Source organism: Actinia tenebrosa, unplaced genomic scaffold (genome assembly GCF_029948245.1).
Source record: "Actinia tenebrosa isolate PJP-AT-01 unplaced genomic scaffold, QUT_ActTen_1.0 PGA_scaffold10__47_contigs__length_13832649, whole genome shotgun sequence".
NCBI classification, from domain to species: Eukaryota; Metazoa; Cnidaria; class Anthozoa; order Actiniaria; family Actiniidae; genus Actinia; species Actinia tenebrosa.
This window is the reverse complement of record NW_028292570.1, coordinates 7,532,590-7,554,737: the sequence shown is the minus strand read 5'-3', so window position 1 is coordinate 7,554,737 and position 22,148 is coordinate 7,532,590. Positions and strand designations below refer to the sequence as shown.

At 36.9% G+C, this 22,148-nt stretch overlaps 2 protein-coding genes across 2 annotated transcripts in view; one reads left to right on the top strand and one right to left on the bottom strand.

Moving 5' to 3' along the window:
* The first annotated feature begins 553 nt into the window (after positions 1–553).
* LOC116292177 (uncharacterized) lies at positions 554–8,002 on the top strand. The gene is made up of 4 exons (XM_089026703.1): positions 554–1,268; positions 1,379–1,515; positions 1,906–2,886; positions 3,022–8,002. Exons 1-4 carry the CDS (start codon positions 854–856, stop codon positions 3,685–3,687), a joined length of 2,199 nt encoding a protein of 732 aa, XP_088882829.1. The 5' UTR covers positions 554–853; the 3' UTR covers positions 3,688–8,002.
* Positions 8,003–10,605: 2,603 nt separating this feature from the next.
* Positions 10,606–22,148, bottom strand: part of LOC116294792 (C2 domain-containing protein 5) — a 31,552-nt gene continuing 20,009 nt past the window's right edge. The window contains exons 21-33 of the mRNA XM_031702451.2: positions 21,622–21,684; positions 20,308–20,409; positions 19,074–19,193; positions 16,537–16,597; positions 16,217–16,278; positions 15,887–15,976; positions 15,491–15,580; positions 14,500–14,593; positions 13,818–13,904; positions 12,810–12,859; positions 12,600–12,725; positions 11,510–11,656; positions 10,606–11,175 (exon numbers count right to left, since the gene is read on the bottom strand). Of these exons, the coding sequence (XP_031558311.2) occupies positions 10,972–11,175; positions 11,510–11,656; positions 12,600–12,725; positions 12,810–12,859; positions 13,818–13,904; positions 14,500–14,593; positions 15,491–15,580; positions 15,887–15,976; positions 16,217–16,278; positions 16,537–16,597; positions 19,074–19,193; positions 20,308–20,409; positions 21,622–21,684 (1,296 nt within the window). The 3' untranslated portion in view covers positions 10,606–10,971. The remainder of the gene's footprint in view (positions 11,176–11,509; positions 11,657–12,599; positions 12,726–12,809; positions 12,860–13,817; positions 13,905–14,499; positions 14,594–15,490; positions 15,581–15,886; positions 15,977–16,216; positions 16,279–16,536; positions 16,598–19,073; positions 19,194–20,307; positions 20,410–21,621; positions 21,685–22,148) is intronic.

The window sequence follows — 22,148 nt, the reverse complement described above, 5'->3', positions numbered from 1 at the left end:
ATCTTATCAATTGGTATCTAAACTTGTATTAGGAAAATGTTCAGCTATCTCAGTTTCCTTTTTCAAGACGAAAAAGAATTGTTTTTGACCCATACATTTTTGCAATACCAAGAGTATAGAAAGTTTAAAAAAATATTTTGGTATGTGCTATATAAAATAATTGGCTAAAATTTGGGCTAGTTAAAGTTAAGATGCTATATTATCTTATTCCACTGAAATTTGGTTGGGTAAATTATTTATCGCGTAAATAAAAAGCTTGAAATTCTTAAAAAATTCAGCGATTTCTCTGTCGGCAAAGATCAGTCGATTTCAATAGTTCTGCACAAACAACGCAATAAATCCGAGTTTGTTCGTTTTTCGAGCAATAATCTAAAGTAAAAATACTTTAAAAGCCCTAAGTTATTATTTTTAAGATAACGAAGAATCTTTTGAGGCTCAGATTCAAACACGCTTTGCTATTCGCGACTGAGAAGTGGACTGAGTATTGTAAGCAAACTTGAATAACTAACAAATTGTTGAACGATTACAGTAGGGAATGCTCACCATATTTTCGGATTACTTCAGACTATTCTGCTTTAACTGTTGAATATTATTTATAGTTAGGTGAAGAATAAGTAGTCGTTCTATTTTTCTTGCTCCTACCATGATAAATTGGGAAAGGACGGTAATCTGAGATGTAAACATGTAATCCACAATGCATGCCGCTTAAAACAATACACGTCACCAAAAAACTGACAGTGACATCTGATTCTAGTTATGCATGTTGTTTTCCACTGCTAGATAAAATAGAAATACAATAAGAAAAATTCAGATGCGAGTTGGTGTTGTTGCTTAAGGTGCTTGTAATCATAAAATGGAAGCTAGTTGCTCTTTCAAATCTTTGGTTGGAGGAAGCTGTGGGTTCGATCCAAAGGACAGGAAACGAGATACTACCATAATCCCTTTATTGGCCTGCAGAAAGGAGATTTTCGACCACAAGACCGCCTTTGCGTTCTCTGGCCCTGAAAATGAAGTTGACTTGATCTTGAGTCGGGCAGCCATATTTGTTTGTCCAAATGATGTTGATACGTGGTCAATATGTCCATTCCATCGTTCAAAATTAGGATTGGGATGGACAAGAGGTTGCAATACAAGGTGCAGAGTACCTGTTGAAATATCTAAGCATCAAAAGACCAAAGGAAAATGGCCGAGATTTGAAAGAGGAATAGGAAAATCCGATTCGTCTATGATATTAAATAAGACTGGCGTATTCCTACAAGTAGGTTCAGGTCAGTAACAAGTTTGCATTCTTAATGATCCTCGAGGTTTGATTTGCGCATTTTTTCTTTCTATGAAGTACTTTTATAGTAATAAAAATGTTTCTTTCATTTACTTGTAGGAATGTGCATAAATTGCAGAAAAACTCTTAAACAACTCGAAGACTCCGATTTACAGACTCCGGTCACCACCAGCGCCTCCCAAAAACAAGAACTGGATGAACAGAGGATTGTTGAGCAAATAAGTAATTTGTCGCTGGTAAATATCTTTTCTCCTTGAAAACTGAAGGAATGCTTTTATTACTAAAATAAATGATTTTTGTGCGTTAGTGCTGTTTTCAAAACCCTTGGTTATTTTATTTGTTTATTTGTTAGTCGGTTTGCTAATCAGATTAAATTAGTAAAGGCGGCGCGAGTGGCGGCGGATTGGTATAATATGAAAAAGTGTGGAGCGGGAAATGGGAAGGGGAGTGGGAAGGGAAGGGAGAGGAAGTGGAAAACTCTGAAAATCAACGAAACGTTAATGCGTATTTTACATGTTTTTGTGGGTCGGGAATTTACGTATTCTACCGATAAATGAAATCAGAATTAGAAGTGCGTTCATTTTCTTATATTTTTTATAATTATTTTTTTTGTTAAATAATTTTAGGACGAAAAGGAGGAGGTGACGTTTAATCCAAAGTTCTCCACGCCCACAAGTCTGTATCAACCAAGCGAATCTTCTTACTTATCCGTCACTGTGGAAGAAACGGAGGTTGTTCCTTCCCCAAAAGAAAAATTGAATGTCTTCCTTTGTTCACGGGACATTAGCCCTATTCGTCATTCTCTTTCGTTGCCATGGGAACAAACATCAGAGCGCACAAAGCGTTTTCATATCCGGAAAACGCAACAGGTTGTAGATGCATGCCTGAAGGAGATTGCTCCTGAAGATTCTGAAATGCTATTTTCTGCATTGAAAGAAACGAAGTCTAATAAATGTAGTGTTGATAACTCCCTTATGGAGGCTTTATCTGAATGCTACAACAACAGCAGTTCTTGGAGCACCCGCAGACGGATATTATCCATCATGGCGGACAAATTGAGTTTTAAAGAGCTTCGCAGGTGGATGCCTAGTTTGACAAGATATCGCTTCAATCTTGCAAGACACCACCTTTTACTTTACGGCAGAGGGGCAGTTTTACCTTCCACTAAGAACACGCGAATGTACGTTCAACCAGAAAAGCTTGAGCACTTCATTATATTCATTACCAGCTCACATATTGTACAAGATTTGCCATTTGGCGAGAAAACGCTAAAGTTATCGTCACAAACAGAAATCAGGATCCCAAATGTTATACGATCTTTGATACCTGAGCAAATTATTTGTCAGTACCAAAGCTATTGTCAAGAGACAGGTTTCAAACCAATGAGTCGTAGTTCGTTATGCAGAGTTCTCAGCGTATGTTCAGCTTCAATACGCAAATCTTTACAGGGCTTAGACAACTTTTCAGCACTTGGAGCAAAAGCCTTTGATGATCTTGAAGAGTTGGTTGAAAAGCTTGGAGACACTTACGGGAATGGGCTTACTTGGGCGAAGGAAATAAAGCAGAATCTCAAACTAGCAAAGCGTTACTTCAAAGGCGACTATAAGGTAAACTAAATGTTCACTTTCAGTTATTCTGCAACAATTCATTATTGAAAGCGCACGCTGCAGTAAAGTCCCAAGCTCCAAACCAATGAGCATCATGAAATACATGCATAATATCGTTATAATGTTTTGTTGAAGGTTCACGTTACCAAAAGCTCAAAGGTTGCAGATCATTGCAGAACGCACGCCCTAAGTTATCCAAGTGAAGATGACCACATGGTTGACTGTGACCACGAGCATGACCTGAAATGCGATAGATGTAACTTATTTCCTGTAACTCTGAAAGAAATAAAATGCGTAGTAGAAAGCACTAGATGCACCTTGGAAGATAAAGGAGAAATGGAGTTCTTGATCTCCCAGTCCGCGCAGAACATCGAGGCCTGGAAGTCCCATCTTTTACGATCAATTAATCAAGATCAAGCAAGGCAAGGAATTATTAAAGATTTAAGAAAGGAGGCAGTGCTTTTAGTTTCCGACTGGGCAATGAAGTTTTTGCCAAGAAAGTTCCGAGAAAGCCAGCAAGACTGGTTTGGTAAGCGCGGGATCCCCTGGCACATAACTGTTGCCATGACCAAAACAGATGAAGGAGAAATGAAAATGTTGACGTTTGTACATATATTGAAAGCTGCATTCAGGACAGTCCTGCTGTTCTGGCTATTTTTGACGACGTTCTACAACAACTTAAGAGCATCACTTCTGATATTACCTCTCTTTACCTCAGACAAGATAATGCCGGATGTTATCATTCTGCATCGACAATCCTTGGCATTTATCAGGTTGCATCACAAAATGACTTTAATCTAGTGCGCATTGATTTCTCAGACCCGCAGGGCGGCAAAGGCGCATGCGATAGAAAGGCTGCAACTATCAAGAATCATATGAAGAAGTATTTAAACTCAGGACATGATATAGATACTGCTCAACAAATGAAGTGTGCTATGGAGTCATTTGGAGGAATCCCTGGGGTAAGGGTAACACTGTGCGGCGCTCAAGCTTCTCCAGACTTATCAGAAAATTGGGAAGGTGTGACCTTTATTAACAACATCGCTTACAGCAATGAAGGAATTACAGTTTGGAGGGCTTATATATGAAATTGGTGCTGGCAAATTTATGCCTTGGAGTAGCTTTAATCTGCCCAACAAATTGCCAAAGCTCAACAAGATTCCAGATTATGAAGTATCAAAGGTTACCTTTGTTTCCATCAAAGCAAGAAAAATGCCGACAAAAAAAACCCGCTCTTAAAGCTGAGTCACTGCAGAAGGTAAAAAAAGTTAAGGATAATGATGATGATGACGATGATGATAATGATGATGATGTCAACTTAACAGAAGATAACCAAGACGAAGATAGTGAGGGCGCGAAAATTGGTCGAGATGACGAAAATGCGTTATTCTTTTGCCCCGAAGAAGGCTGTATTATGTCTTTTCAGAGATATTCTTCTCTCGAAAAGCATATTGATTATGGAAGGCACAAATATGTTCTTGAGCATGAAACTCTGTATGACAGAGCTATGATTATGTACGCTACAAAGCTAGAGCATGGTGCTACTGACGTTCCTCAGATAGATGGGGACACTACCGTCAATCTAGATCATGATCAAGTGCTTCCTAAAGGATGGGCACTAAAATCAGCAGCAAAACGAAAAAGATTTAATGAAGCACAGAAAAACTATCTAACCGATATTTTTGAAAACGGAGAATCAACTGGAAGGAAGGCCAATCCTGCAGCTGTGGCCCAGACCATGAGAAGGGCCAAAAACAAAGATGGCTCAAGTATGTTCAATAAGAATGAATATCTTACGTCGCAACAAATTGCAGGCTTTTTCTCGCGTTTGGCAAGAAAAAAGAAGCTAGGCTCAGCTGATGACGAAAACAACGATGAAATGAAGAAAAATGAGGAAAACAAAGAAAAAAAATTGTTTGATGTAATGAATGAAGTAATGGAACTGGTTTCTGCACAACATCCAATCATGTTTGATCATTAAAATATCTGCGAAATGGCATCCAAATCCAAGCTATCATCTTTTTCAATCCAAATGCTTCAGGAAATCTGTGGCTCCTTCGAACTTGAGACGTCTCACATTAGAGCGAATTCGTATATCACACTTTAGCATGCTAATGAGGTCTGCTAATATTCAAATACAAAAACAATAATTAAAAAAGACACGAATTGGAAACACTGCACAACTGTTTGACGTTATAGGGAAATTAGAGCATTTTATATCCATTATTTTATTAACAAAACATGAAAGTTTCAATTCATTCAAATAAATCATTCTACATTTCTTCGACGAATTTCTACAGTTTTTACTTGAAAAGTCTCTCTGTTTAGGGTTTTGTTCCGTTCTGATCACTGATGTATTTGTCTACTTTCAGCAAAAGCTGATTAACATTCTCCATCGTGCTCATAGCTTTTTCGCACTTCTTTGCAGGTGCGAGGTTAGCCTCTTTCGCTGTGTCTAGCTTCCTCTTCTTCTTAGCAGAAGAAGGTTCGATACTCTCGTCTTCGCTAGGAGATGAATCAGCAAAATTCTGATCCAGCTTTACCTTGAGGGCTTCAGCCCTTCTCTCATCTGGTTGCATTTTTCTTGAATATCTTGTTTGATTTGAAACTAGAAGTTGTTTCTCCGTTCCAATCTCTCCTGACTCGGGGGCATAGGGCTGCTGCATAGCACTTTTTATTATGTTTTGCATACGTCTGGTCAGAGACTCGTCTGTTTGGGTTAAATACAGGTTAACTACGTGTTGTGGCATGCTTGCTGCTATCTCTCCAATCTTCTGTCGTGCTGTCAAGACAACCTCTTTCCATCCTTTGCTGTTAAGAGTGTTGTAACATTCGAGAACAACACTTTTTTCTTTCTCTCCAATTCCGACCCGACTTTTCTTGGAGGGACCTAAAATTCGTAATAAACAACAAACTAAGTATGGTTGAGGGTTGATATCGAAAGTACCAACACAAAAGTTATATGTTTAGATACTGACCTGACACGTTTGCTGAACAATCCATTTATTAGAAATTCGAAAGTAGTCAGCTGAGTGTAAATATGAATCCTCTCGCTCCGTACACAGCAAGTGCAATATGCAAATTTTTAGTGCACTCATGATGATTCACGTGCGAATGGCATGAAAAATGCCGTGTTTTATGTTGGAATGCGCATCTTCGCTCAGCAGTTCATGCAACATGGATGCGCAGCAAGTCCGAGTAGTTCTTTTAAATATAGTCGCCTGGATATTGCTGTTTGTCGCCTTTATTAGGCCACCACCTCAACAAAATCTGTCTCCCTTACGACATCGTCTTTTTGAGAATTTTCACGGGGAAATATTTCGTGGTAGAGATGTGTTTTCTCTTATATCAAGGCAAGCGCACCTCTTCTGGCGGAACACTGGCGAAACTCCTGTGTCGTTTCTCAAACTTGCGAACGATATCCTCCCAACCTTGCAGAACTTAAGATTAGACGGGCAACCCCGTGTACGCCAGAGGAGACTGAAAATAAACGTAGTTAACCAAGTTCTGCTTGTGATGATGTGGTTACGTAAATATTCTCATATAGACACTTTAGCACTGTGGTTTGATATAGACCCTACGTCCGTTATCCGCATTATTTACAGGACGTTACCAGTAATGTGGAGATATTTTCAAAATCAAATCACCTGGCCGAACCTCGCGGAGTGGAGAAATCTAATGGGCAGCTGGCCAGAGTTACCAAATGCCGTCGGTGCTATAGATGCAATCCCGCATGAGACTTATTGCCCTCTGGCGGAACCTCAGCGACCATTTTACGGTGGACATAGGCACGGCTATCACCGCCTAAACACTCAATTGGTAATGGATAATGAGGGCCATATTCGGTTTCTTCAGGCTGGCTTCTTGGGTAGCACACATGATGCGACTGCTTATAGGTTAATGCAGCCTATAGGGCCCGGTTTAGTCCTAGATTTACCGCCAGGTGTTAAACTGTTGGGCGACAGAGGTTATCCTGATGGAGGAGCTCTACTAATACCTGTTCGTGCAGGTCAGATGCCTCTGTTAAACCAAAGAAGGAGGAGACGTGCCAGAAAGTTCAACCGAGCTCTATCGAAAAGAAGAGTCAAAATAGAGCATGTGTTTAAAGAGATAAAAACTTTTAAAGCGGTATCTCAGATATGGAGACACCCACGTTGGTTGCTGCCTATCTGTGTTGAATTAACAACATTTTTGGCTGAAAGACGCATACGGTTGTTCCAAAGACTGCACTGAGAACTGCCCATATCCTCTGCACGGTAAAAGTGAAACAAAAGTGTTGATGATAGTGAAAGGAAACTTGAATCGTTGCAGCAAACTTTGGTCTACTCAACAAGCACGTAGTTTAAAAACGGGTTGACTTTAATTTGCTTAGTAAATGTTTGAAGGACAAACGACGCCTGTTATGTTTCTATTGTACTGAGCTGAAGTTCAGCACAGAGATTGTGTTCATTTGAAAATATCTAAAGAGATTATTTAACAAATCGATAATTAAAACACTTATTTGGTTAGCATACATTTATATGATGTTTGGGGTTTGGAATGGTTAAGTTTTGTGGGAGTATTTGCAAAGATATATTTCGTTCGAAAACAGCTCATTTGAATATTAGCAAAATTCATTAGCATGTAAAAGTGCGATATACGAATTCGCTCTATTAAGACAAGACGCAAGAAGCCATACTTACATCTCCTGCAAGAATTAGTCAACGCCTGTATTTGCAGTGCGAGAACCTGAACATCTCTTATGGAAAATACAGCGATTTCCACGTTTATTTTGAAACCTTCGCTAATTAGCGCGTTTGAAGTGTCAGACAGTCTGTCTCTCTTGAAGGTAAAGTTTGTTAGTTTATCCTCAATTACCTAGGAAATTCATCTCAAAAATATGAAACACACGACGATATTTTATAATCAGATGTCACTGTCAGTTTGGTGTCAATGATGACGTGTATTGTTTTAAGCGGCATGCATTGTGGATTACATGTTTACATCTCAGATTACCGTCCTTTCCCAATTTATCATGGTAGGAGCAAGAAAAATAGAACGACTACTTATTCTTCACCTAACTATAAATAATATTCAACGGTTAAAGCAGAATAGTCTGAAGTAATCCGAAAATATGGTGAGCAATTCCCTACTGTAATCGTTCAACACTTTGTTAGTTATTCAAGTTTGCTTACAATACTCAGTCCACTTCTCAGTCGCGAATAGCAAAGCGTGTTTGAATCTGAGCCTCAAAAGATTCTTCGTTATCTTAAAAATAATAACTTAGGCCTTTTAAAGTATTTTTACTTTAGATTATTGCTCGAAAAACGAACAAACTCGGATTTATTGCGTTGTTTGTGCAGAACTATTGAAATCGACTGATCTTTGCCGACAGAGAAATCGCTGAATTTTTTAAGAATTTCAAGCTTTTTATTTACGCGATAAATAATTTACCCAACCAAATTTCAGTGGAATAAGATAATATAGCATCTTAACTTTAACTAGCCCAAATTCTAGCCAATTATTTTATATAGCACATACCAAAATATTTTTTTAAACTTTCTATACTCTTGGTATTGTAAAATGTATGGGTCAAAAAAACATTTTTTTCGTCTTGAAAAAGGAAACTGAGATAGCTGAACATTTTCCTAATACAAGTTTAGATACCAATTGATAAGATTATAATGGTTTTATATGTCTGAATTACTTTTCTTTGCGACGTGAAGGCTCTGAAGTAGTCGATTTCTTTCCGCCGTCAAAAGGCTGAAATCCGCAAAAATCAATTTTCTCGTTTTTCTCGTAAAATAAGCGATATTTTAAAAAACAAACTACATAGTGGTTCTAGTTAGAATAAGGCCTACCCAAGGTTAGAATATGAGCGAAATCGATTTTGCGATTTTTGCTGACATCCCCTCTTAATAATTTGAAAATTTGATAGATGTAATTCCAGAGAGTTCATCAGATATTTCAAACTACTCATTATCACGATGCATATTAATTTGTTTAAGGTTTTAAATTAAGTGGGCATTGACCTGCAAAGTGCTGTGATCATGAAGTATGATCAAAATTTTTCAATACTTCACAGCTAAGTCCTTATTGGTTAACCATTAAGTTTATGGTTCTTGATTAATTTAATGGTGCCATAATAAATGTTGAAAGATCTTGAACATTTTACAGACTCAGTGAGTCACCACTTTCATGGTGAGATCTTGAAACTGAGGTGTAGAGTGGAGTGGCAGCAGCATTTATGAATGTGCACTATTAAGTAAATGAAAACTGCAATGCACAGTAAACATTGTTTGTCAAAAGGAGAATGATGAAGTAGCCATTGAAAATGCCTCTGGCTTGAGCAACTTTTGTTATATAAATTAAATTAATCAACAGATTATTTTGAGTTCAAAAAGATATAATCGAGGACTAAGTTAAGTGTATTCTGGTATTCTGTGATGCATATCAGTTATAAAATCAGCCAGATAACAAGCTTTTGGCCATATTTAGCCATCTTTCATTAATTTTAGTCCCTCATGTACAAATAGTTGCCTCATGCAATCTGGCCAAAAGCTTAGCAAGTAAATTTAACAGTTAAAACGTAGTGGAAACAATTTTATAATTGAAACACTTAGAATGGTTTTCATACCGTGCCTTAAACAATAAAAAAAAAACAGAAGACTTTGAGCGTAAGACGCTAGTGTATGTTTCACGGGTTTATGAAAACCACTCTATCAAGTGCAAAGGGGTTTAAGGTTTGTGTGCTTTTGTGAATAAAATGAAGGAAATGTTTGTCTATAGTAATTGTTGGTTAACATTATGGCCGTTACAACAGCACAGTACAGTACAACATCACGTTTCGTAGTCAATAGTATTCGACTTGAATATTCGATACAAAAATTGTGTTAATCACACACTGGTTTACATTTATCTTCGTTAATATTCAAGAAGTTACAAATGTTGTACGTATACCTGTATATTTAAACGATATGTGCCATCACAAGTATACAATCTGAATACTACCGAAACACTTCTAATGTATGTGACTGGCATACTCAAGAATATTTAATGTTGAGTATACTAGTACGCAAACTCCAGTGATACCAAGACGTAAAGTTGTACGTACGTTTTCAATCTGAATACGACAGAAATACTTAGAGTGTGTGCGAGTTGCATACTCAAGAATACTAAATGTTGAGTATACTAATACGTATACTCTTGCCGTACTCGAAACGTTAGATATGTGTGAGTATTCAACTTGTATACTAAAGGCATACTTCAAGTATGATAATACTTTTTGAATACCCCAGAACACGTGAAGTACTGAAGGAATATGTCACTCTTGGATACTCTTGAATATTCGGTCTTTGGCACAGTGAGTTCTGGCCACTCGGGGCTGCACAACCCCGAGGTCCCCAGGGCATTTGGAAGGTGAGAAATGGGCGTCCAAAGTCTTGGCGGGAAAAAGTCGTGCACGGGCGAACTCCGCCTTTCCGGTCGAAAGGTGTCAATTCGGAAAGCCCGAGTCCTGGCGACTCGGGGCTGCCCAACCCTGAGGTCCCCAGGGCATTTGGAAGGTGAGAAATCATGGGTCCGCGTAGACTGCAATGGGATTGCAATGCACATCGGGGCAATACAAGATTTTTTTTCAAATTTCTACAATACCGCTGTCTGTGCCAATGTACAAAACTCGTTCTCTTACTAGTAGGCGGATCTCAAGATCTCCATTATTGTACCGACCATGGAAGAAAGTTTTTAAAAAATTTTTTTAATGATATACATATTATATGTTTTACTACACCTCTTTGCAAAGTTGGATGAGCGCACACGGGCGTTGTCACTAACTGCGCACCTTCACCTATACAGCACAGGTCTCGACCAATCAGAGCGCGCGAACTGCCTAAACTATAAAAATAAAACCAAGTGGAGAAAAAGCTGTTGTCAGCAAACTGTTCCAAGGCAGCATTTGGAATACGAAGTTAAAGCAACAATAGCTTGTGTTAAACAAGTTTCAATTTTTAAAATATTTGATTTTAAAGGGGCGGTTCCTGTTCAATGGTTAACTTACTTAATCTCGTATGATTTTTTAAAATTCATATCTCAGTTCCATAAGAATGTTCATAAAGTTATATTTCCTGCACAATAACCCTCTGTAGCAGATCTTTGTCGGTGCAGTTTAATAGGTGAATGTGGAATGGATTCCGTGACAGAAGTCGTTCGACATTTTCTCGGGGACGTACGGCCAAAACTGTCGGCCAGTTTACTTTCTTCATCGTAGAATACTTCTACAGCATCTCCACTGACATTCAGGAGACATTGGCCCTAAAAAAGGAAATGAGAGATTTTTAGCGAGAGAATACTTACTGAGATGAAATACCAAAGGATCGTCGTGCAAAAGATACAGAAAATCACGACACAACAAAGATATAAGAGATCAAACAAACGGAAAAATATCAGTTTGATTGACTGTAATTAAAAGTAGATCTAAATAAAAACTAAAGCCACAGTATACACCGGACAGGAAAAAAAAAACTTTTGGGATTGAAAAGTCTAAATCATCGAAGCTAACACAGATGTGTGTTCTGGGTAGTCGGAGCGGATTTTTGTTGCAGCATTATAAATATGCGTGTAAATAAATTGAGATTGGACACCATACCTGGTGTTTGTGTGGATTGTCTAATAAGACTATTTCATTCAACTGATACGACACAAGAGCGTTCCCTCCCAGAGCCTGGACGTGTGCCCTGAGAATGGCCTGGGCCTCCGCTAAAAACACTTGCATGAAGACATTTAGTCCTCCGTCCTGTTGAAAATATTTAAAAAAATTAAATAGCATTACAAGTAAGAATAAACCCAATAAAGTAAACATAAATTCACGGGGGCCATCCAACGTGCTATAAGCCTCCCCACAGTGCGCACGGAGAAACCACTACGAAATCGAGCCCATCTTCCCAACGGCCCTCGAAGTAGTTAAGTCGCTTAAGCAGAACACCGTTACCAATCGTTCACAAGCACCTCATTTTGCACTTATATTCTTTTGCCTATATATCCCAAAAAAGCTAACCATTACTTTCTATAATCTGGGATGATGATGATGATAATAATAATAATATTATTAATAATAATAATATTAATAATAATAATAATAATAATATCAATAATATTAATATTGATAATATTAATAATACATCTTTGTAAAACCAGTCATGCAGATATTTGCTTAGACTATTCATGCCCGCAATATTCTGTATTCATGTAGCAAAAATGTACGAAGTTGAAATAAACATATAATAATAATCTGGGGAGGGGGGAGATGGAAGAAGCTGCGCCTATAAAAGGTCTGCAGTTGCTTTATGACGGTATGTACAAACCAAGCATAAGCCGGCAAACGATTATAATCGCTACAAGTTTTTATCAATAATATTAATGCAATATCTGAAAAGAATACAGCTACAAGAAAACATCGTTGGTAAGTATTTTGTTGCATGTTGCCTATGCATGTTACTTCTAAGCTTGAACTACATTATATTCATACGTAAATGATGTCAGCACAAAAGACGCTATGCCCCAAAAACGTGCAGACAAAATTCAGGAAAATTACATGATGCCGAGGTAACCCAAGCTGTATTATGGGCGTGAGCACGTGATGGTGCAAAAACATATATACCAAATAAATGGAGGTGGAAACATTTGATCTTAGTTTAGAGGTCAAGAGAAACATACATAAGACGCGAGTAATCACCAACCTCTCTAATGGACAGACTTTCTCGTATGAAGAAGAGGTTGACATTGCCGAGGTAACGCTCTATTTGTGCATTAGGTAAATAAGACATGGGAGTGACTTCTACGGCAGGGCGGTGCGCTGGTGGAACCTGTCAGAGTATTAAAGATTAAAATTTTAGAATACGGGTGGAACGAGCCGAAGACTGAGAAACCCAAACCCCTAGCACCAATACCTTTGGGATGGTCAACTTGTTTTCTAACGCTAGTACTGGCTGCTTTGATGCTGAAATAACCGAAGAAAAAAACATCTGTAAATGTATGTGGGTTCACGCCCCACATGTTAGATGACCTAGAGAACAGTTTCGCTCATCAGCTCATTTGTCATACCAACAAACATAGCAGCTACGTCATTTATGATTATATTCCGATGGAAAAAGATGCTCACCACGTTGGCAAGCAACGGTAAAAGAAATTAAAAGTAAATCTTTTTTTTCTGTCTGAGACAACCGCCACGCCGCCATAGAAACCGACTACCGTCAATCAAAAAAATTGTGCGGTACCTTTACATACTCTGATTGACAGCAGAGTATTGCCCGATTTCCATGGCGTGACGGTTGTCTCGCTCAGCGCGTAGCAATGAAAACAAAGCATAGTAATTCTAAAGGAAGTGTAAAAATATATATTTAATGAAAATATTGCTAGCTAAGGAAGCAGGAATCTAAAACACGTCTCTCCGACGTGCTATTAACTATTCATTTCAATTGCTCTCTATTTCGTTATAACGTCACATGAAAACAGTCTTTCAATCAGCAACTACACGAAGAAAACTGTGAGAAATTGTATTTTTTGCAACTCATAAGATCAATAATACCCACCAAATACCGTATATAACGTATAATGTTAATTAGTTGAATTTGTAATTAGTTACGCGCGCTAGGACACTTGGTCTCTCGTGACAGTAAAAGAAATAAGGCATTAACATTCTTTTTTGAGTCTATTGGGTTGATTTTCATTTCTTTGAGGAGCAATGTTCTTATTTTACATTGCTTATAAACAACGGTTTATAAAATGTTTGGAAACCAGCCATATCATAGCTTTCAATTCAGCTGCAGAGTATAATTAGTCCAAATTCTTGTTGTTCGCTCTTATGTTCCCCCTATAAACAAGCTGTGACGTCATATTCTATTCCAAATTAGGCAATTTAGCAATTTAGGAATATAAAAGCAGCCTCATAAACATACCTGGCGAGGTCTTTCTCGGTTGAGATTTTGTATCTTCAAATTCTTCGATTGGAAAAAGAAGATCTTCAGAACTTGTCTTCTTTGATGCTGTATAATAAATAAAAATAAAAATAAAATAATTATTAAATAATCATAGAAAAGACAACTTGTCAGTTCTCAATATCGAGTTTTAGAATGTTCAGGAGAAACTCGCTAGGGAGAACTGATCCTGGAACAACCGGGACACTTTGCTTTTCGACTGCGCATGCGGAAACGTTTTTCACTTGTGTCCTCTATAGTAAATAAAGTATAGCCATTAGCAGAAATGAATGGGGGGATTGTATATTTTAATGTTTATCAAACGGTGACTGGGCAATGCGCAGTAACATATAAACAAAAAACACGGAAATAGGCAAGGAAAACATGCTGAGAAAGAGAAACAAGTGTAGCAAAAGGCCTAGCATGTCACTAGCATGTCAAACACGAGTTATTTATATTATTATAAAATATGTATAATTTTAGACTTGAATATAGAGTTTCGTGTGCGCTGTGATTGGTCGAGCGCCTGAACAGTTATTCTGAGACAATATTCACTGGTACTGAGTAGAAATACCTGAATTTCGTCTTTTCTCTGATATTCAAGTCTAAAATTATACTAAAATAACTATTCAACTCAGGCTCAGTGATTATCGATAATAACTACCTGAATTTCTATCCTTCACAAGAGTTTCCCTTCTGATTTCTTTTCGTTCTTCGACATTTTCTTCCATACCAACTACCACCCCTGAAACAGCGAACTGGGGAAAAAAAAGATAGATGTTACAGTGGCTCTGCGTATAGAGACAATTGCATGAATCAAATGAATGTTCGAGAGCTACAATACTGCAATATGACTCACTGTGTACCCAAGATACCCTTCGGTCTCTGCTTCGATTATTGCAAATTATCAATTAATAGTCACTTACAATCCTTTTTTATCTCTCATTGACTTGATAGTGAAGCTTTGCAAAGTCGAAACGTCGTCTTTATTTTATGGCAATATTTTTAGCATGTTTTATATTTTATTGCAGAATGTTATCATCAAATGTATTTCCAATCCGAAATTGAAGAGCTGCAAATAATTCCATTCATTGCTTATGCTTATGCTTGTGAAGAAAGTATGAACTAGTCTTGATTAGACTCCAGAAGCATAATAGACATTGGATTAGAGAGTCTTGATCCTGCATACTTTTCCACGATTCCATATCTTGGATCTTGGAATGCGGAACTTTGATACCGCTTAATATCTAAAAAGAGCATGCTTTTGTTGCATATTGCATGTTGCATATCATTATCGAACTACTATGAGCATTGTGACTGAAATCAGCGAAAGGACACAACGATATATAACTTTTTTAGACTTCTTCTGGACGTTCTTCCGACGTAATTTCTTTTATTTGTGCTGACACTTGTTTACATAAGCAACATACAAGATGCAACAAAACCTTCACCAAACGTTGATCAAATAATTGTATTCAGTTTAGCATGTGCATTCTCATTCTCAATTCGGTATTTTGGATTTCCGGGTTCAGCCTCTTGGATTGCGGTTTTCCTCTTTTCAATCTAAGATTCCAAGAACCAAATTTTCTATTTCGATCTTCCTCTAAATGGTTCAACAAACAGCCCACCCAATTTCAATAATGACTGGGACTTACCTGTATGTTATCGTCTTCAGGTATTTCAACGTCGAAGCGAACGTTTGTCAAACTACACGGGTTAAAGTGACGAAGTTTGAACCAGAAGCTCTGCGAAAAAACATCACCCATAAGAATGCGTGACAAATCACGGCGAAAGAGAACCATTAAGGACATAAAGAAACCCTGGCAGTGACCAACATCCTCAGTTCCTACAACTCTTACTAACAACCTCTCGTATTTGTAAATTGTATAAAAAGTAATCTGAAATTAACAATTCGATGTAAAGCGCCTTATATAAATGAACATATACAAATAAATTATTTATATTAGATACAAATACTTATATTAGAAATAAATCCTAAATCATAATTATTTTAAGGAGAATGTTCTAAATTTCTGTTTATTCGTTGTTACCTTCATGGTATCATCAAACATCTTCGCAAACTGTTGATTGGTTCTTATGTCTTCGTCACTGATTTCATGTCTCTGCACAGCGGTTATCATCTGAAGAGAATAAAATATGAAGTTACAACACAAGCCGAACAAGACCGACAGTCTGACTACACCAACAGTGAAGGCTACCCAAACAAAGTTTCATACAAATTGGCCAATTACGATTGAGTATGACAAAACTTTCATTTGAAAAAGCTCAATTCAAATCCTTCACTTCAATTTTCCTGATTTGCCGGATTTTGTCAAATGGTAATGTTATGCGAATGAGCATGATATCCGACATAAATATACCTTAACACCAGACTGAACTCGAGTGACTCCAGGCAAAGTCTCAGTGTTGCAACAATAGAAACCTAACGGTAAAACACAATCAAGAACTAAGAAAGTAATTCACAACACTTTACATAGCAAACGATTTTACTTGCTTTCGGCCTTATCCTTGGCCTTTCAAGCAAACACCGTTCAATCCAGCCCATAAACCACTTCATTACATGTGCAAAACCAAGTATTGTCTTTGACGTTTTGTCTGTAAATTAGTATATTGTTCAGTTCACTGTTACCGTTTTTTTTTTTTTTTTTTTAACGCTGGTCTTAACTGAATCAGCGCTTACCTTCAGGTGTCGGGGGATCGAGTAAAACTGTAATGATATCTTCGTCTTTTTTATCGTCGACCTGGAAAATAATCCTCACACGATGTTTTAACGGATTTACATGACGTGTAACATGATAAAGAGGAAGGATGAAGTAAACAAAGAAAGGTGGATACAGAATAATATATATTTAAGAGCTGTCTCGGTAAGGACCTCATAACCATTTTGGGTGAAAAAACAGATTTTTTTTCAAACTTTGTGTGTGAGTGTGCCCTTCCAAGGTTATTTCCAAAACACATTTTGTTTTGTGTCTCAGCGCTTTTTTGCAAAGTTTCAGGGGGGGTCCCCTTGGGGGCCAAATTAGTGATTTTGACTACTTCTCATTCATGAAATTTGGGCGATGTTTAAAAATTCGTAATTCCATAACAAATCATCACAACACTAAATCCTTCCATATTATAGTAGACATATATCTTATGCAAATATGAGTAGCCTTAAAGTTAAATATGAACTTACTTATATCTAGATATTTTAATTTTATCGACCATCGATAATCGACTTTGGCCAGTTGGCTAAAATATGGCTTAGGAAAAAAAATCAAAACTCAAAAGTTAGACTTCGTAGGACTATAATATTTGAGTACTGCAGAGATAAAAGTTAGTTCTTACCGAAATTAAAATAATATTTTGCGGCCAGCAGGTTTTGAGAAGTGAACAGGTCGACAAACTTTCAGTATTTTTGAGATTTAATGTATTACGTCAAAAAGTTGCAAATAGTTTTGAATGCGATTTATCTTTAAATGTTTATAAATTCACTGTTTAAACTGGCCTAATATATTTTAAAAACATTTCAACCACACAAATTGTAAAAAAACGGTTTTAGAAAACAGTATTGGAATCGAAAGACTGATATCACAACATGCCTTAACTGTAAGGTAAAATGCTGTATACTGTCATAAAATACAACGATAAGTTCACTCGAAATAAATAATTGTAAATTATTTGCACGATGCACAAACATCAATCGATGAACAAATCACAAGATTATTTGTTCATATTAAATTTTGCCTACAACCAAAAAGAAATCCAAATAATCCAGATAAACATGCCTTTGAAAACGAGTAATCATCTGCAGTTCGATACAACTGTCATGTTGACACATTTAGGCCCAGAAGTATCCACTTTTAGTCTTCAATTTCGTCCTCAGAGAAGTCTTTCAATATAGTAACATACTAAAACATTATTCTTGTAACTTTATCGAGGATAATAGTTTTAAAAAAACTGCCTCGTTATTTTCCTGAGTTCATCTTGTAGTTACTCTTTTCTAGTAATCTAGTAGTGAATGCCGCTGACCAGCAAAATAGATTCAGCTGTCAAACCAATGCGGAAGAGTAAAAGTTTGAATATGTTGATTTTTTTTTTTTCTTTTCACGCGGATAAAAGTTTTGAAGAGTCTAGAGGGAAGGTAAATCTTGTAAAACTACTGGAATGGAAAGATGATATTCAAGGTCATATTCTAATGAAGAAATAGAAGAATTCATTCTCATTCAAAAAACAATGCATAGTACGTTTGCATAATGATATCATTTGACTCCTAATAACATACTCCCTTGCAGACTTTCTTTTGTTCAGTTAATTAGCACCAATGCATCATGCAAACGTCCTATCTTTCATGCCATCTAACATGGATATATATATATATATATAACCAGTTCCAAAGTATTTTGGGCTTTTCCATTTTAGAAAATTAGAAGTGATTTGTTAGCATCATTGCAGGTCGAAGTTAACAACCATGGCAATCGAATTGATTTTTTGTTGATTTTTACAAGTCCTATCTTTTTGCACTTCATTTTGAAACGAAAACTTTAGGTATTACCTACACCATGTCATTTGGAATTTCAGTTGCGTAGCTTTTATTGAAAATCTATAAACTGTTTGGAGCTTTGAAATAGGCTTTTCTGCATATTTGTTAGTATTATTGATGTGACAAAGTGACCCTTCCACGGCTTTTTCAACACGGGGACTCCAGTTTCTCTCTCTCCGCAAAATCAACTTCTAAATTGCAATTGGATTTCAGTGGACGAAGAGCTAATCTGTAGAAATGCCGCGGTTAAATGCCATTAACTTGATTTTTAAGTAATTAGTATATGCAATAGGACTCCATGCTGTTCAATTAAGAAATAATTGGACGAGAAAAATTCCGAAGACAAAATTGGATGAGGCCGTAGGCCGAGTCCAATTTGGCATTCAGAGGAATTTTTCGAGTGTAAATATTTCTTGATTGGGGAGCATGAAATCCCAATACCAATTAATTATATAGCTGCCTAATTAATCCCATATCGACAAGACCTGTCCAATTAAGAAGATAATTGGACAGTTACCTATATGGATTAATGAAAAGTTGTATAATTAAATATATAAACAAAATAATTGATTTCTATTTGTTGAATCCCGTTTTTGTGCCCAAAAGATTTTGATTTCCGTCAAACTTGTCATAGTAGTTAAATCAGTGAAACAATAAAAAGTATACTTAACATTCAAGTTACTAGCGTAAAATACCTCAACGACAAAAGCATCTTTTCCTCCAGTTACAAAGTCAAGACTTGCACGACCCTCCTCCTCGTGTTCACCAGAATTCATGGCCTCTATCTGAGACGGGCTTGGAGGAGGGGTGAGTTCCTGGAAAAAAATGATGAATTTTTATTTGCCTGGGAAATGTGAAATGTACTTGGAGGGAATTTCCTCACACTGTCAAATAGTAGACTAATACAAATTAGTAGATCTTATACTTTTCCACACTCTGAGGAAAATAACTGACTCTATTCATGACCTGAAGATATAGCAATGGCAACGAAACGTTGCCTTCATTCGCTTTGGTTGTTGTTGTCGTTGCAGTTGTTGTTGCTGTTATTGTTGTTGTTGTTCGTATTAAATTACATACGAAAAGTTGATTTGATTACGATACTTCATAATGATGCGGAAGATACTTCTAATCTTCTCAGGGCTTTGGTTGGCCAAGAAAAGAAACTATTAGTTTGTTTCTGTTCGGTGCTGCTGCACTAGGAAGTTTTCCCTGCATCTCGTCTCGTAATTTTGTTACGAATTTTGTTGCACGATAAAATACCTAGTGTAACATACCAAAAGTGTCTTGCTATTTTGTTACCGCAGACGTTGCGGGATGTAGAACCGAGTTCTACTTTTCGCAACAACATTGCAAGAAATTGTCTAGTGGAACTAGTGAAAATTCTTGCAAGTTGTCTCACAACGATTTGTTATGACAGCCAATAGTATTTTATAGGGGCTAATATATTTCTCACCGCAGCCCCAGTCCACTACGGTCGAATGTGAAACAAGTTGCATGAAGCCCTACTTAGTGTAAAATCGTGCAACGGCAACGTACTTATTATATCGCGCAACGAAATTGCAAGACAAGTTGCAAGGGAAATTGCTTAATGTAACAGCACCTTTACCCAGATCCCTCTCTAGCAAGGCTCTACTTCTAATGCTAGTAATTAGTGAGATCCTGAGGACTGCAACGACTGTCGCCAGCTTAGAGACATTAATTCGATATAGTGCATTCGTATATTATGCCTCCAATCAGCAATGATGCACATAGGTGGATATGTTTTGGGGACATACCATTGTTTCGTGGACATTGTTTCGCGAATTCGAGAAAGGACTATTAAGTTTTCTATTTTTCTAAGTTTTTTCTTTTTTTTTTTTTTTTTTTTTTTTGCTACGTTCAAATCAAAGGTAACATAGATGGGAATATATATTACTAAACGATACTTACTAATGACTCGGATATTTTGAATCTCAGTCTGTTTTTATTGGTGGTTTCTATGATCTGTTTCTGTATTTCCGTCAAACGTTTGTCTTCATCTGTTGAGGTTCTCTGTAATGAATTTATTCTTTTGCCATTAACCATTTTCAATTGTTTTTAACTGCTTTGAAGCAGTTGAGTACATAATTTTATCTGATAAAATATGCCGCTGGAGAGCTGGCAGTGTTGAAGGAGATGTTTTTTAATATCCTCGAAATTGGGAATCATTAGTAGTTCGCTTTTCTTTTGCTAAACCCAAAGACACATTTAATGGGTTGCTGCTTGTCATTATTATCATATTACTTACGGGAACATTAATCATAACGAATATTTAACCGTTTGAGTAATTTTTACCCCTATTCCTTTTAGCCTCCGTTGCAGACGACCTGCGGGGTTCGGTTCGGATCCCTCCCCCAAAAACGTCTGCGCACTCGGGCAAGGTTTTGTGTTCCACCAATCAAAAATCAGCTCGGAAATCCTGGAGCTAATTATATATGCATAAAGTTCATTATCCAAAATGGAGGACGATAATCAAGACATGTTTCAAACATCGTGCTCTCATGTCGCCAATATTTTCAAAATCAGTCAACTAAATGACTTTCAAAAGCAAACACTGAGTGCGACAATATTACGGAGACAAGATCCCTTTTTTGTAAATCTGCCAACTGGGTTTTGAAAATCCTTGATTTATCAGGCTCTACCGTTGTTCGGCGCCACTCGTAAGCTTAATAAAAGATCAGGTCAGCTATTTGAACGCACTGGGGATTAAAGCAACCAGTTTATCGCTGATTGAAAATGAAAGCGATAAACAAGACATTGAGAAAGGAGCATTTTAAATAGTTTAAGGATCGACGTTATCAATGAAGCAATATTCAACTTTTATAGGCAACTTTTACCGTATATATATTTTGATTCTTTTTTTTTTTTTTTTGTTCCGATGTTGTTGTTTTTTGTTTTGTTTTTGGTTTTGTTTTGTGCTTTGTGTTTTACATATAAAACAAATATCATCCACAAGTTTTTTTGACCCGAGTCTTTTGACCCGCACAACAGACCAATAGACTTTTTTCGAAAATGTAAAGTACCGCTGTGTTCCTTAACTGCAGATTTATTTACGCAGGGTTAGCCTCATGCTGTAGTCAAGGAACACAGCGGGATTTTACTCATTCGAAAAAGGCCTATACTTAACCAACTGATCCAACCGGGTGTTCTGATTTTAGAATGTCAAAGAGCATAATAATAATTCTGCTTATGAAATCGCGAAACAAGAGATCGAATCACACTTACCTTTCCAGAGATTTTCAGTAATGGCGGCGGAGGTAAGGCAGACAGGAACACGGCCGTGGCAGACTGAGAAAAATCAATAAGCTGAATATTAGATAAACAATGTACCTTCAATTAAAATTGAAAAAAAAACCCGAAATACAAAACAAGATGCTTTCGATAACACGTTATACAAGTGCACCGGATTTGATTCAAGAGGGTAAGGTGAGATCGAACTTCTCATTTGATTTCTAATCAATATATTCAGCTTGGAATTGCACAGCTCATACATTTCGTGCGGGGAATGAAGAAAGAATGACATCATGTTGAAGGAAAATGTCTTGTGAAGCAAGTCAGATGAGATCAAGGTATAGGTATATATATATATGTATATATATATATACACCTAACCAAAAAAATTCTGCAACTTTACATATATATATATATATATCTTTTGTTTTTCTATTGTTTCGTCTCTCGAGAACAAAAGACATATATATATCTGAAGTTACAGAATGTTTTTGGTTAGGTATATATATATAAAGGAACAA

What these genes read in the sequence shown, in the direction of transcription:
- LOC116292177 (XM_089026703.1), top strand. Translation starts at nt 854, where the DNA reads ATGGAAGCTAGTTGCTCTTTCAAATCTTTGGTTGGAGGAAGCTGTGGG. An exon ending in AAATAAGTAATTTGTCGCTG is followed by an intron (nt 1,516 to 1,905) that starts GTAAATATCTTT and finishes AAATAATTTTAG; the next exon opens with GACGAAAAGGAGGAGGTGAC. An exon ending in ACTTCAAAGGCGACTATAAG is followed by an intron (nt 2,887 to 3,021) that starts GTAAACTAAATG and finishes GTTTTGTTGAAG; the next exon opens with GTTCACGTTACCAAAAGCTC.